Genomic DNA, 14,861 nt, shown 5'->3' with positions numbered 1-14,861 from the left:
TTGATAGCACCTAGCGTAGCTCACATATTGTTCTAAGCACATTTGGACATGGCCTCTGCCCTCCTGGGTCTCATGGCTGAGTGAAGGAGTTTGACATTAAACAAATAACAACATCGTTTCAATGGTCAGGGAGGCTGTGAAGGAAAAGCACATGGTGTTTTGAGCCATCCTAGAGCCTGGCCATTATTATAATCCACCCCCCCCACCCCCACCGCCACCCCACCGAGGACTAGTAGTGCAGTGGGCAAGAGAGTTTGGCAAGCAGGCACTTCGAAGATGGGGCTTACATCCATCAGAGAGAAAAGCAGGGTACTATGCATGTCTGAGGCTCACGGCTCACTCAGACGGAGGGTGGTCAGGGAGGGCTTCCTGGAAGAAGGGGGGCCGGGTCAGCAGGAGAAGCAAAGACGAGTTGGCCACAGGACGACAGGCAAGGGAAACTGAGTGCAAAGGCTCTAGCCATGCCAGAGGGGACAAGTGCAAGGAACTTCGGGGCGGGGGCTGTCTGAGCGCAGCCAGAACACAGAACGAGAGGCGGAAAGTAACGTGAGACACTGGCAGGGCCCATCACAAAGGGGTGCTGGGCGAGGGAGCCTTTCACTGGGATGGCATGGGTCAGGAGGTCTCATCCATAACAAGTCCAGCCCCAGATTCCCCACAAAAGCAGGGACTCTGCCCACTGCTGCAGCCGCAGGGCCCAGAACAGCACCAGACACACAGTAGGTGCTCCATGCGGGGCCACCCCACGTGTCTTAGCAAGTCCTCTGGTGGTCAGCATGGGAATGGCCTGGCTGCCTGCTGGGGGCTGACGCAGGAAGCTGCTACACCAGGGCGGAGGCAGGGGTGCAGCAAACCCGACTGGAAATCCCCCCCGAAGAGCCACTCCCCTGGAGATCTCAGCCAGGACCCCTCAGAGCTGAAGTCAACTCAGGGCCTTCTGGGGCCGGGCTGCTCGGGGTTCATACGCGCCCATGTTACTCATGCCAAGTCCACCGTGGAGCCTGGATGGGAGGGGCTGACCGAGGCCTGGAAAGGCCCTCAGGTGGCAGCTAGGCCAGGTTTCGTGGCTCCTGCAGACAGCAGGTGCTCAAAACATGTTTGTTGGAACCAAACTCACTACCCCAAGGCAGTCCTTTCGAACTTTGGACGTCTGGGGTCTGGGGTCTTAGAAAGTCCTGCTGGACCCTCACCCCCATTTTCCGTCCTCCGCTCTGGCTTCAAGCAGAGCACATCCAGGGCACCTGAGGGGCAGGGAGGCCAGCGACCCCAAGACCTGGCTCCATGGCCCCATGAAGGGAGGCAGGAGGGCACCCATTCCTCCCCCTCCAAGGGGCAAAAGGGTGGCTGAGAAGAAGCAGGGAGTGGGAAGGACAGAGCACACCGTCGGGGACAGGGGGTGGCTTTGGTGGGCGTCTAGCCTTCTGACATTCCCTGACAAACAGGAAGTGCCATGGGCCTCACACGGCAGCCACTTCTGTGTGTTTGTGCGTTCGGCTCAGTGTCCTCTGAGAGCCTGTGGGGAGCCAGGTGGGGCTGCCCCAGCCCCCGCACCGCCCTCCGGCTCACCAAGGCCCTTCTTGACCACCCCCCCCCCACCGACCTTCAGCCTTTGGCAATTCCACCTCCAGCCCCCAGACTCCACCGTGGACCCTTTGCTGCCCACTTTGACCTAAACCAGCCTGACCCATCTCACAGTGGGCACGCTCTCTTCCTGATGTCACCGGCTCTTCCAACCCAGGGCAGGAGCCAAGCCCTGTGTCCTCAGGTCCCCTACAGCTCAGGGCGCAGTCTTGCTGAGAGATAGGCCCTGGCGAGGCTGTGCTCCAGGTGACCCTGAGGAAGTACTTTATCCTCCTTGGTCCTCATTTTTCTCATCAGCACCACGACAGGATTGGACTAGAAGGATCCAAGGACATTGTCCAGTTCAAAGATCCATTCACCGATTCACTCATCCGGCAGCATTTCCAGAGCATTTAGTCCATGCTGGTGTTGTTCTACGTACTGAGGATATAGCGGTGATGGAGGGACAAATACCCTCATGGGGCCTGCTGATGGGAGAGCCAGTGATACAGAAAACAAACGAGCCAACATAGAATATTATGCAAGTGGGCTAAGGACTCTGCAGAAAAGGGAAACAGGGCGAGCCGTCAGAGAGCAATGTAGGGACTGTGAGGGAAGACTTTTGACATTTGAGCCAGGCCCCAGATAAAGAGGAAGAAGCCAGATCCTGTGATTCTGTTTGAACAGAAGATGGAAAGCCATCTTCTAGCCTGGGACCCAGGACACCTGTGCAGACTCTACACCCACTCCTGTGTGACCCTGGGAAAATCACTTGCCCTCTCTGAGCCCCCATGCCTTCATCTGTGCCTGAGGGAAGTGAGCCACGACTGGAGCCTTCCTTGAAACACTTCTGAGAATCAGCATTTCTGAGCATTCGGGTTCTGACTCAGCTCCAGCCTCTTAGCTTTTGTGACCTCGATAAGGGGCTGCAGGAGGGTGGGCCTCTGTCCCCCAAGGCCCTCTGGGAACAGGGAGGAGGCCCAGGGAGGGCACTGCCCCCACACTCACCTCTCGGCCCGCAGCTGCTGGGCCAAAGCCATGGTCGTCAGTGCTCCCGGGGAGAGGATGGCAAGAGTCTCACCTGGCCAGGCCCCGAGGCCAAGTTCACCTCTCACTCACCTCTAGCCACCCTGCGTCTCTGCTGTGGTCCCAGGAGTTCCCAAGAGCCACCCCTGGGGAGGCCCCACCCCTGCCTCTCTCATTTAGAAGAGGCTCCTCCTCTGGGCTCTCTAGGTCTAGCCCTGGGCCCACACTTCCTCTTTCCCACCTCCCAGCTGCACTGCAATTGGGGAAGTGCCCACCCTTGCATGCTGGGTTTGCAGGAATCCACTGACTTGGGGGCTTTGAGGACTTCCTCGATGTACTTTCTTGGAGCTGGGCTGCCATTGGGCATCAGAGAGCTCCATTCCATCAGAGACAGGGTCCCTGTGCTGGCTCAGCCACCAAGGGGCCTCGTGAACTTGGAGAGTCTCTTCTCTTCCTCTGGCTCATCACGCCCAACCCTCTCACTCTCACTGCCAAGCCTTTGCCCAAACTATTCCCTAGGCCTGGAGTGCTGGCTTCCACCTTGCCTGTCATCCCTCAGGCTCTGGGCAAATGCCACCTCCTCCGGGAAGCCTCCCTGGTTTCCCCAACAGAATTAGCACTCAGTTGCCTCTGTCGTATAGAGTGTGAATGTTGGTTTATGCTTCTGTCTTCCCCTTCCCCAGCAGCTCTGGGCTAAACTCTCCTCATCCCTAGATCCCCAGGCCTGGCACAGCCAGCCGGTCCTTGCTGGATCTGCCAACCACAGTGAACTTTATGTTACAAACCTGATCATTCCTTCTCCTGCTTAAACTCTTCAACTGCTTCGCCTTGCACTTAAGGAGAAAGTGCAAACTCCTGGTCCTGCCTGCCTACAGTATTCAGGGGACGCTTCTGGCTGGTGATTCCATGGGTCCTCTCACCGGTATGGCTACTGGATTCTGAAGGGAGCTCTCTGAGAAGTCCACAGCCACACCCACTAACCCCCAACCCATCACACACACACTCACACACTCTCATCCACACTCAGCGCTCACTCATGCATTGCAGATGCAAAGCAGAAGAACAACACAGAGAGAGTAGAGATGAGAAACAGCCATGCTTTGCCATCCATGGGCATCACAGAATGGGGCCTTCTGACTCCATCTGTCCCAAACCCATGCCATAGCAGTGCCCCTAGGACTGGGACAAGGGTCTAGGGGGACAGAGCCAGCTGCATGGAGGCCAGAGCCAGGGTCTCCTACAACAGTCCCTTTGTTACCTCCCAGATGAAGGGACTGGGGACAGGAGCATTCTCAGGATCCCGAGGGCTATCTGGCTATAAGAATGGAGGGCGATTGGCAACCTCAAGCCCTTCCTCTGAACCTCATCCCTGCCCCAGCCAGCCACCCCATGGCACCCGCTGCCCCAACTCCACATTCCTGACTCAGTGAGGATCTCCCTCTCTTCACCAGGCCAAGGCCTCTTCTGAAACCAAGATCCTTTATGTACTCCTTGGGAGGCAAGGACAGTTGGAGACAGAGGAGAGGACACGAAAGGAGAAAAATAGAGAGACAATCAGTGACTATTTACTGAGCAAGGCATTTGGAAGACAGAGATAAGATGGCAGGGTGAACACAAGCTGGAATTCCCCATCCTACTCCAGACATACGAAAAAGGCTGGATAATACATTCTTTAGTACTTTAAACATACAGAGCCTAGCTCACAAGCAAGAAAGTATAATATTCAGGTTCTAAGAGAGGGAGAACCTAGACCAGAGAGAGGGGCTGGTGCCTCACACTCCACGGGAAAACTAAGGGTGGAGATGGGTTATTGGGGCTGAGATTTTTAATGCCTAATCTGGGACTAGGCCTGGGCTACGTGTCCTGTGCTGTTGCCAAGAAGTCAAATCTGAGTTCCCAGTGTGAAGCCAGGTGTCAGAACTGATTAGAAGACCAGCCTTTCTCAGCTATCAGCCAGGGGTCACGGCAGGAATGGAGATACTCTCCCAGGCCAGGGGTAGAACAAAGGGTACGTTCACCAGATCAGAGTCTCAAGCCTGAAACATGCACTAGCCCGAAGCCCAGATCCAAGCTACCCACACAGTGTGGAAATCCCAAGCTGAGGCATTACATCAAAACAGTTTGGAAACCATGAGTCTATAGGAGCAGCAACAAAACTGCCCTGTGAGTTCACAAATCGAAGTTAAAAATTGTGTAAAGAACACCTACACTCTGAAAGACAGCTTACAGACTCAACATACGGAAGAATTCACACCCGGGGAACTAGAGATAATATAACTAATGACTCCAACCCAGTCACTGGTGTCTCAGGGCTCCTGGTCTACAGTGTAAAGCAATTAAATGCAGAGTCAAAGGACAGGGTGAAGTGACAGACATGGCAGGTGTCTGTAAGCACCAAGAGCTGCAAGCACCCAGCCATGGCCGAGGTCAGTGCAGCCCTAGAGTTGGTCAGGAAAGACAGGAAGTGACAATTTGAGCCAGGAAGTGTGACACAGCACTGTCATGTGATTGTGTGTATCATCGTATGTGTATGGTTGGCAACACATATAGTTGCGCATAAATGTGGATATAAACACATACAATTCTGTGTAGGGACGTGTGAGTGTGTTTAGGTTGCGTCCACGCGAGAGCACGCAGCATAGTGCACAGCAGTGAGACTGTGAGTATGAGAGGCCAGGTTTACGCGCTGGGATCTAAGTGGGCACATCATGAGCATGAACACGAATGCATTTATAACATATGAACTCGGGCAACCAGTATGTCCTTTTTGATCCTTTCTTTACCCATCGTAAAACAGTCTTACTGAATGGGTGGTATTGGGAATTAATGAGAAAAATGTATGAAAAGTGCCTAGACACATGGGAATTTCTTATTCTTGTTCATAGTTTTCAGTGTGTGTGTGTGTGTGTGTGTGTGTGTTTCAGGGATGACAAGCCCTTAAGTTCACCTTCCCAGATTTCTCAAGGTCTTGCCTTCCCATCCCCCACTCCCTCCCCCCCACCCCCCAAGAAGCCTCCTGTGTGTGGCCCTGACTCAGCCACCGGGCAGCCATCGCCGCCTCCGCAGTCGGGGGGAGGGCTGCGGGGATGGGAAGATTGTCCAGGGAAGGGCCCCAGGGCCTGTGGGGGGCCAGCTCTTCCCTCCCTGCCCATGGTTCTGCTGAATATGGGTATTTCTCTAGCTCCTCATACAGAACACTGCTGCTAATTTTATGTCCGAGCTCTGATACGGTGTAATTTGAGACCAGACACTCTGTCAGCAGTGGGCACCCGTCCTGCTGCTGCTGCAGGGGTGGAGAATGAGGCAGAAGACTAGCCAGGAAGAGGAGCCAAGCTCTTCACACATTTCATTAAGCCAGTGTTTATCGAGCCTTTCTGGGGAGGTACAAAGAAATGCCTGGAGTGACCTCTGGTGTATCAAGAGCTGATCTGATAACCTCCACTGGCCACAGCCTGGGAGTAAACAAGAGTCATTGAACAGTGGGATGGGTAGCTCCCCTGCCCAGGCACTGGAGCTCAGATATTTTATTCCTAGAAGAAAGCACCTCTGGCCTTCCCTTCCCCAGGTTACTTTGAGAGCATACCCAAATCTAACAACCCGGAGATTCGAATCTGGAGGAAAATCGCTGGGGGGCGGGGGAGGGGTTGGAAGCAAATGACAGTTAAGTGACAGTCTGACAGTGACAAGGAGGATGGAATGCCGAAAGAAAGCAGGTGCAAGAAGTCAACAACAAAAGGCAGGGGCTGCTCCGAGAAGGGGCATCGCTGCATTACGGAATGCAGTTCATATGTCTGTTCATAGCCACATCTCCAAGGCAGGGTTCCATATGCTCAGGCCGCACCCGAGGAATTCCCAGAGGACTGGATGGGATTGAGGCCTGGCTCTAAAACTCACAACATGCACAGCACTCTTCGACCCTGATTCGGGTGCCGGCGTATCCGAGCTAAAGCGCGGCCCTTGGTTTAGAGATGAGGAACACGGCCTCCGAGGAGCCGGTGGTTCCGAGAGCTCCAGCCACGGGAAATAGGGCACAGTGGCAGACGGGGGCTGGGGAAGAGGCAGGACCAGGAGATGATGCCCCAGGAGCTCCTTAGGGGAGCTCAGCAAATGCCTGCTGCCTGAGTCATCAGCTCTCCTAGGGAAGAAGAGGAAAATCCCAGATTACGCTGAGCAAGATTCCTGGGGATCCCTCACGCACTGAATTCCCCAATCTTGACCCACATGTGTCTCTCCTTGTAATTTATGAGGGGAGCTTCACTGGACCTCCTCCCTGAGCTATAAATAGCCACCCCTGGCAATCCCCAGGGAGTGGTATTTGGAGACAGAGGGTGTGGATGAAGCCAATCGGACAGCAAGCTCCCTGAAGGCAGAAGGCTCTGCCTTCTCTTTGGCGCCCCGGCTTGCAGCAGAGCTGGGTGCGGAACTCAGATGCCCTGGCTCTGGCATGTGGCTGACCGAAGTTCATTTTTCTTGTTCATTTTTCTAAGTGGAGATGATAATATTTGCTTCCTAGGATTAATGCATTGCTCGTTGTTTCAAAATGTAACGAGGACCTACTACATGCCAGACATCCAGCGTGTGCCCGGCTCCAGATAAAAGTAATTGTCCTTGGGATGCATAATTTCTGGAGGCGGGTTAAATAGGATGATGAATGCCAAGTGCTTAGTACGACACCCACACGCGGAAGGTGGTCAGTAAATTACAAATGTTAATGTTGTTGTTATTGAGGATAATTTTCTTGGTATGGATTGGACCCCTCCTGATCTATCTCCCCATGTGCACTTTGCTCCTCTGTGTCTTAAAACTGATCACATTAGATTCTAATTTTTCCCCACATTCCTCTAACCCATTCTTGCCGCACTTGTCTATGGAAACGGCTTTGCACTTAATCAATGTGTTGACGGAAACAGACCACCAGGGGGCGCCGCAACTCAACATCCCGGTTCTCGCTCTGCAGCGCCACCTAGAGGAGAAATGTCCTGAGCCGCAGTAGAAGGAACAACTCCACTAGAGGGTCAAATTGTGAGCTAGCCCCGGAGGAGCCCTGCGTGCTGGATCCCAGCGTCCTCCCCAGAAGGGCCCGTCGGTCCGAATCTGAGCGGGACTCGTGAGAAGATGCCCCCAGAGGCTAAGGACCCTGAACCTCTTCTCCACTGATCAGAAATAGGCACCGAGATGCACTGAGTTTATGGTTTCACCATCCCTCCACCATAAAATTGCAGGAGTATATGAGTCAGCCCTTGCAAAATCTTGGAACAGTGCCTGGCCCAAAGTCCAGCTCAGTACATGTCGGCTCCGGTTATTGCCACTTAATCCTCACACCTACCCTGATAAAATAGGTCCTATTTTTATCCCTGGTCTGGAGATGAGGAAACTGAGTCTCTACGGGATCAGGAGCCTGAAGCAAAGTGACTTAGTGCGTAAGGTCAGATTTTGACCTCAAATCTGGATGACTCCAAAACACAGTAACTGTGCTAGACCGGCCGCCATTCTTTCATCTATTCATTCCACAAGCATTCATTTAGCATCCACTCTGCAGAGGTATAAAGGATACAGACCGGAATCTGGCACAGTTGCTGCCCTCAACGAGCTCCCCCTGCTGTTGAAATACACACATAAACATGCAGGCATGCACACACACGGGCACACTCGCGGTGTGCAAACACACGCAGGTATAAACACAGAGGCATGCGTGTACACGCATGTCCACACATGCACACATCACGCATACACACATCATACAGAACAAAGTACAATTCCTGGAGAAACCTGGAGATACAGAAGAATACAGTTTCCCCGGTTCCATGCCCCCAGGGGGTCACAGACACAAATTTCTCCAGAGGCCTAGCCGGTGTCCTCACAGGTTCGGATGGAGCCAGGGTGGAAAGGCAAGGGGCGGGGAGCCCGTAGCTTAGCGTCTGTCTCTCCACGCCATCACCTTCCAGCACAGAACTCAAAGGACTCCCAGAATTCTCAATTTGAACCTGGCCTTCCAGCTTTTCACGAAGGTCTGCCTGACAAGGTAGGATAGAACTTGTTTTAGTAGCAGTCGGTTGGCTTGATCTACAACTTCATGTGTGTAGATACCCAGTGCCTGGGTTTCCGTTGGCACTATGGCTCCTATCCCTGCAAGTGTTGGGGTCAGTGAGCAGGATCGAGGGACAGTAATCCTCTGGAATTCATTCAAAGAGGAAAGAGAATCCATCACAGTGTTTAAATAAAGAGTGATGTAATCTGATTAACGTTTTTTAAAGATCCCTTTGCCGCGTGGACGGTAGCTCACAGGAGGTGGCATTGGACGTAAGTAGACTAAGCGCCCCCTACTAACAGCTTTCTGATTCGATTTTTAAAAATCAGCTTTATCAAGTGTCATTTGCATACGATAAAACTCACTGACTTAAAGCACACAGGTCAATGGGTCTTGACGATTATGTAACCAACCATGTCACAATATAGGTCATTTCCATGATCCCAAAAAGATCCCTTGTGCCCCTTGCCTCCGACCTCCCTGCCCTGCCCAAGGCTCTGGCAACTACCGATCTGCTTCCTATTATTCTATTTTGTCATTTCTGAAATTTCATACAAATGGAATCACAGAGTATGTGGTCTTTTGTGTCTGGCTTTTTTCACATAGTATCAGGCTATTGAAATTCACTGCTATTGATGCGTACATCAGTAATTTATCCTTCTCACGACCGAGCAGTAGTCTCTTATATGGATACCACAGTTGCTTATCTTTTCACAAACTGATGGACATTATGGCTGCTTCCAGTTTAGGGTTATTAAAACAAAGCTACGACAGACATTCAAGCATAAAGGCTCATGTGGATGTGTGTTTCATTGCTCTTGGGTAAAGATCTAAGAGTAGGGTGTTGGATCCTATGGTATTTCACTTTAGAAGAAAACTGTTTTTCAAAGTGGTTGGACCCTTTTACATTCCCACCAGCCAGTGTATCAGGAAGCAGATGTGCCAAGGTTCCAGGTCCACACTGCCTCGGACACTGTGGCTCCAGGTCAGTAAACACGGGGGGAGGGAGGCATCTAAATGTAGTCATAGCCTCTGGGTTGGTTATTAAACTGTCTCCTCTCCGCTCCAGACCTACCCTTCTATGCTCAGCTCTCGGGAGCTGGTGTTGGGTGTCCAGACCACATTGCTGCTTGGCAGACTGATTCCCATTCGTTTCTGCCAATAGTAGCTCCTACCAGGAGACCAGAAGGATGGAGAGGAGGAAGGCATTTGCTCCCTTCTGTTTGCTCCCAATACCCAACAGCACTGCCCTGAAAGTCAATTCTAGTTTTTTCCACATCCCCAGGATGAGCCTCACCCCACCCCTTCCTCGGAGGTCTGAAGTTCTGAGTCCCAGCTCCCTGAGGGCCCTTCTCCAAGCTTCTGAGGCACCAACACCAGCTGAGCAACCTCCCCTCCATCTGCTCCTCCTCCAAGCTTCTAGGTTGCGACAACCCCACTGTCTTCCTTCCGTTCCCACAGCCATAGGAAGCAGGTACTCTATCTGGTTACCTCAGCGTCCCCTTTTGCTTTTCAGTCCTCCAAGATCTGTACAACCCATCCCCTATATTAAGTTCTCACTGCTAAAATAATTTGCGCACTTTCTGTTTCCCCAACGCCCAGCCCGCCCGGTGGGACCCAAGTCCAGCTCCTGGCTAGGGCGTCCCAAGGGAAGCAGGACCATCAGGCAGGAGGAGCCCATGCTGGGAGCAGAAGGACGGGCCCTCGGACAGCTCGCTCAACCACTCTGACCGGCAGTTTTTTTTCTCTACAAAAGGCGCCCAGCTAGAGCCTGATATAATTGAGGGCTAAGTAAGTATTTACAGAAGGAACTGGGAGAAGGAGGCATTTTATATTAGCTCCTGACACCTGCTCAGTTGGCACGCATTGCAAATTTTACTCCTAGGGGGGATGCAAATTCTTACTCTTTCTTACTCTATGCTTTTGTTCTTCTTAACCAGAAACTGCTAAATCCCCTAGAATTCATGCTTGCCGCCTTCCTTTGTTGAGAAAGTCCCGGAGTGGCAGTGGACTTGCGGGCACCCAGCTAAATGTAACGTTTCCCAATCTACCTGGCAGCTACAGGTGACCGCGTGACCAAGGGCTGGCCAGTGGGATGCGGGGGGATCTGTGGACACAACTTCCTGGCTGTGCCCTCAAAGAGAGAGGGTGTGCCCTCCACTCCCCTGTTCCCCTTCCTGCTGGCTGCAGAGGCCGAAGACAGAGGACAGTTAAACAACAAAGTAGAGAGTCTCTGACCCAACCCCAGATGGCTTACACTCCAACTGTTCATGAAAGAGAAAGAAATCTTTATTGGGTTCAAGCCACTGGTATTTTGACCTTGGTTACATCTGCTAAACGTGTGTCCTACCTGATACCCTAGAACAGGGATTGGCAAACGTTTTCTCTAGGGAGCCAAACAGTAAATATTTTAAGCTTTGTGGGGCATTGATCTCAGTCACAACTCCTGGATTCTGCTTTGTAGCCTGAAAGCAGCTGTAGCAATAATTGAATGGGGGTGGCTGTCTTCCAATAAAACTTTATTTATAAAAACCAGGCAGCAGATGTGGCCCTCAGCCCGTAGTTTGCAGACCCTTGAACAAGAGTTAAGAGCCAAGAGTCTCCCGGGTAGCAGTTCACACGGACTGCGTAGGAGGATCTGTGAAGAGCTCAGGCAGGTGACTCGTTGGTGGGGCTGGAGCTGAGCCCCCGCCCCAAGGTCACCTCCTCCCTGGGGGTCTCCGTCTGCCTCTGGATGCTAATACGATGCCACTGCCTCTAAAACTCTGCCCCAGAAGGGGAGGGTCCCCCGGGCTGCAGTTTGCACCACCTGGACTCATCAGAACCTTGAAGGCACCAAACGGGGGAAAATAGAACCTGCAGAAAAACCGCGGCTCCAGGCTGTCCCAAGTCTGCAAGGGGCTCTATTTGAAAATCAGGGTTGCCTCCAGGGAGTAAGTACAAAGGAATGCCAAACTTCTCATAACCCCTCTCCCCTACCCACCTCCTCCCCACCCTGCAGCTCCTGCACACATTTCCTCTAGCCCCAGCCCCCACGGCATGCCTCCCTCCTCCCTCCTGCCTCTTCTGGATCCTATAGATCCCTGGGGCCTCTCTCAGCGCATCTCAGTGCGTTCTCCTGCTGTCCCCACCCCCCACCCCCGCCTCCATGATTCTATGGGCCTTCTTCAGCCTTTGGATTCTCTGCACCAGCTAAGATGCAAAGCTGGTCAATGGCTCTTTGAAGGCGGGGGAGAGGGGGGCGGGGGGCGCGGGGTGGCCTCTAGCTCTAGCTCTCATGGGTTGGGAGTTCCTACCCATAAGAGCTAGTCTTCTAGACTTTCCACCCCTTCCTGCTAAGGACTGTGTACCATGAGCACCTGTGGGTCAAGGACTACCACATTCATCTATGAATCTCTAGTGTCCAGAATGGGACCAACCCGTGTGTGGGGCGTGGAGGAAGGGCATGAAGAAGGGGGCAAAGCAGGGCGGTGGGCTCACAGACTGCATCGCCTCTTCTGGGCTCTGCCCTCCAGGTTCAGGGAAGAGCTTCCTCTGTCCCAGCCCACAATGAGCACTAATTGCCCAGCGCGCCCCGGAGCCCAGAACGGCACACCCAGGAACCAGAGAGCTTCGCAACAGGAGGTCCTGGAAATTCTGTAACTGCCCTTCATACTCTCACCCTTTGGCAATCTGCTCCCTCTAGCCCCAGCCCCCACAGCATGCCTCCCCCGAGGCCCTGAGACCTCCCACCCTCTGCACACCCCGTCCTCGCCCCGGGGCCCTTCCCCAGCCCTGGTCTCCACCGATTGCTTCAGTTTCCACACCCGCTTGCTCCCCCAGTTCCTCCTCCACGTCTGGGGGCCCGTTCCTGGGCTCCTCCTTCATCTACTTCCTCAGTCCCCTCCCCACACACCCATGCTCTCTCTGGCTGCAGGCTTCATCTACTCCTGTGCCCCCATTACCAGCTGCTCCCGAGTGGTGCCCCAGGCCCGTGCGTCCAACTGCCTCCGGGCCCCCACCGCACGCAGATGCCCCCCAGCTCTGCAGAGCACCCTTCCTCCTGCAACCTCTGTCTTCGCCATTCGGCCAAGTCAGAGACCTGCAGGTCACATGGCCTCCTCGTCCTCCCTCGCTGATATAGCCAATCCCCAGGAACGTGTTTCACCTCCAAATGTCCCCCAAGTGCCCCCTCGCTCCATCCCTACAGCCTCCTGTCTTGCCTGCGCTGCTCCAGCAGCCGCCCTACCCGATCTTCCTGTTCCAGTTCAGCCCTGCAGTCTGTCTTCCCCACTGGCTGCAGGAGGCCCTTCCTAGAAAGAACTAACCAATGCTTCCAGCCCTCTAGCTCTCCGGAGAACCAGTCCAGCTTGCTGTCATCCAAGCCAGGCTCCTGCATGACTCTGGCCTCGTCCCTCTCCTCTTCCAGCTCAAGTCCGTTTTGCAGGTTGCTGGTGCCCCATGAGGCCCACATCTTCTCTGCTTGGCCAATTCCTGTTTCTCCCAAAAGACTATCTACCATCCCCTGGAAAGGCATCATAGGATTGAAATGTGTTGTCTGCCTGGGACACAGTAGGTGCTTAAGACGAGGAAGTTGGGGTTGTTATCAGGGGGCTCCTACAGCCCCGGGGACCCAGCAATGATCCCTGAGTTGCTGCTTTCATGCAGGTCTTAGGGTGGGCTTCCCCCTCACAATGACATTTGATGCTCAGACCACTCAGACCAGTGTAGCGGCGAGGGGGTGGGTCATCCTGTCCCCATTTCACTTAATAGCAGGATCGAGACTTTCTCCAGCACCTTCACCCCAACTCTTCCCACAAGTCCCCTTCCTCTAGTAAGAGGAGGAAGAGGGGTCTTCTCTCCTCTGCGGCCTCCCTGAGTCCGGCAGCGTCCCACGTGTGGCATGCCCCCCTCCCCTCACTCCCCTCGGACCACACTTATAGACTTTTAGGGAAGAGCGGAAGGTGGCGGGTGACCAGAAGGGTGAGGGGCTCTGCACACTCTTGCTGCAGGAAACCCCTCGTTCGCTGTCTCTGTCTTTGGGCCCAAAGCATTGCCCATTGTGTGACCCTTCCCTTACAACCCAGCAGCTCTGACTGCACCTGTTACTTCTGTGCCTCGACTTGTCAATGTTTGAATAAAAGGCGCAGGCTTTGGTTTGCGTCAAGGAAGAGGAGGACTGAAAAGCCCCCACCCTCTCTTTCCCACCCCAAGGGAACTACTGAAACCCTTCCATTATTCCCTCTAAATTCCTCTGTATTTCTATATAAAAAGCTTATATTGCTATTTTTGACTGATTGACTGTTAGATATGATGCCTCAGTTTCCTCTTATGGCAAATGAGGATTCGGTGTTCTTATTTTTGTTGCATTGTATTAAATCTTCTTTTCCTCTTTGGAAGCTTTTGGAAACTTCTCTTTATCTGTGGTCTTCTGGGGTCACATGATGATGTGTGTTGTGTGGATTATTTTTCATTCATTTTACTATTTCTATGGTAGACCTAACTCAATCTGGACACTCATGATCTTCAGTTTGGGGATGTTTTCTTGGATGGTCTTCTTGATAATTTTCTCTGTTCTCTCTCTCTCTTTTTAAAAAATTTTCTAAGTCAGATGGTAGACCCCCTGGATTGCTTTTCTAAGCCTGTTCCTTCCCTTCATATTTTCCATCTTCATTTCTTCCTGTCATGTCCTAGAAAATATTTCCGTGACATACTTTTCAAATCTGCTACTGAAATCCCTATTTTGGCTACCTTATATTAAATTTCCAAGACCTCTCTCTTGTTTTATGATTATTCAGTTGTCATAGCATCCTAGTCTTGTTTATGGATTGTATCAGTCAGCTTTTGCTGTGTAACAAACAACCTCAGAAATCTCCAGTGGTGCACAACAATAGCAAAATTTTTTTTTTTGCTCATGCATCTGTGGCTTGACTGGAGTCATTCTGACCCAGATGATTCATTCTTGAGTCCAATCTAGAGGGACAGAGTTTCTTCCAGGCTCTTCTTTTATCTTTTTCGTTTGGTGTGTCTGTTTCACATCGGCAGCTTTCCTTATGTGTCTAATATTCTTGGGTTATTCACGAACATTTAACACTAAATATTAAATGTACTAAAAAGGCTGATCGGAAGCTCTGCAAGTGCAGGTGAGGGCTTATGGATTGACAGGTGTCCATTTCAGTGTTGGCACAGAAAAGAGCATTATTGTTGGGAACTCCTATTATGATAGCAGGCATGAGACTTTTTCTCTAGGAAATTCTCCAGTAACTTG

At 52.5% G+C, this 14,861-nt stretch overlaps 1 protein-coding gene across 4 annotated transcripts in view; it reads right to left on the bottom strand.

The window, feature by feature from the left end:
* NCF4 (neutrophil cytosolic factor 4) overlaps nucleotides 1–14,861 on the bottom strand; it is a 76,628-nt gene that overhangs the window by 14,595 nt on the left and 47,172 nt on the right. The window contains exon 1 of one of the 4 annotated variants that reach the window (XM_078076570.1): nucleotides 2,569–2,744. The exons of 1 other annotated variant lie outside the window; for it this stretch is intronic. Coding sequence is in view for 1 of the 3 variants with exons in the window: in XM_036108728.2 (XP_035964621.1) it covers nucleotides 2,569–2,600 (32 nt within the window). In the remaining 2 variants the exon portion in view is untranslated. Of the gene's footprint in view, nucleotides 1–2,568; nucleotides 2,745–14,861 lie in introns of those variants that run through there. 2 more of the 4 variants (XM_078076569.1, XM_036108728.2) reach the window with 2 other exon arrangements.

The sequence above is a fragment of the Halichoerus grypus genome, chromosome 6, assembly GCF_964656455.1.
Source record: "Halichoerus grypus chromosome 6, mHalGry1.hap1.1, whole genome shotgun sequence".
NCBI lineage: Eukaryota > Metazoa > Chordata > Mammalia > Carnivora > Phocidae > Halichoerus > Halichoerus grypus.
This window is presented reverse-complemented; position numbering and strand designations above follow the sequence as displayed.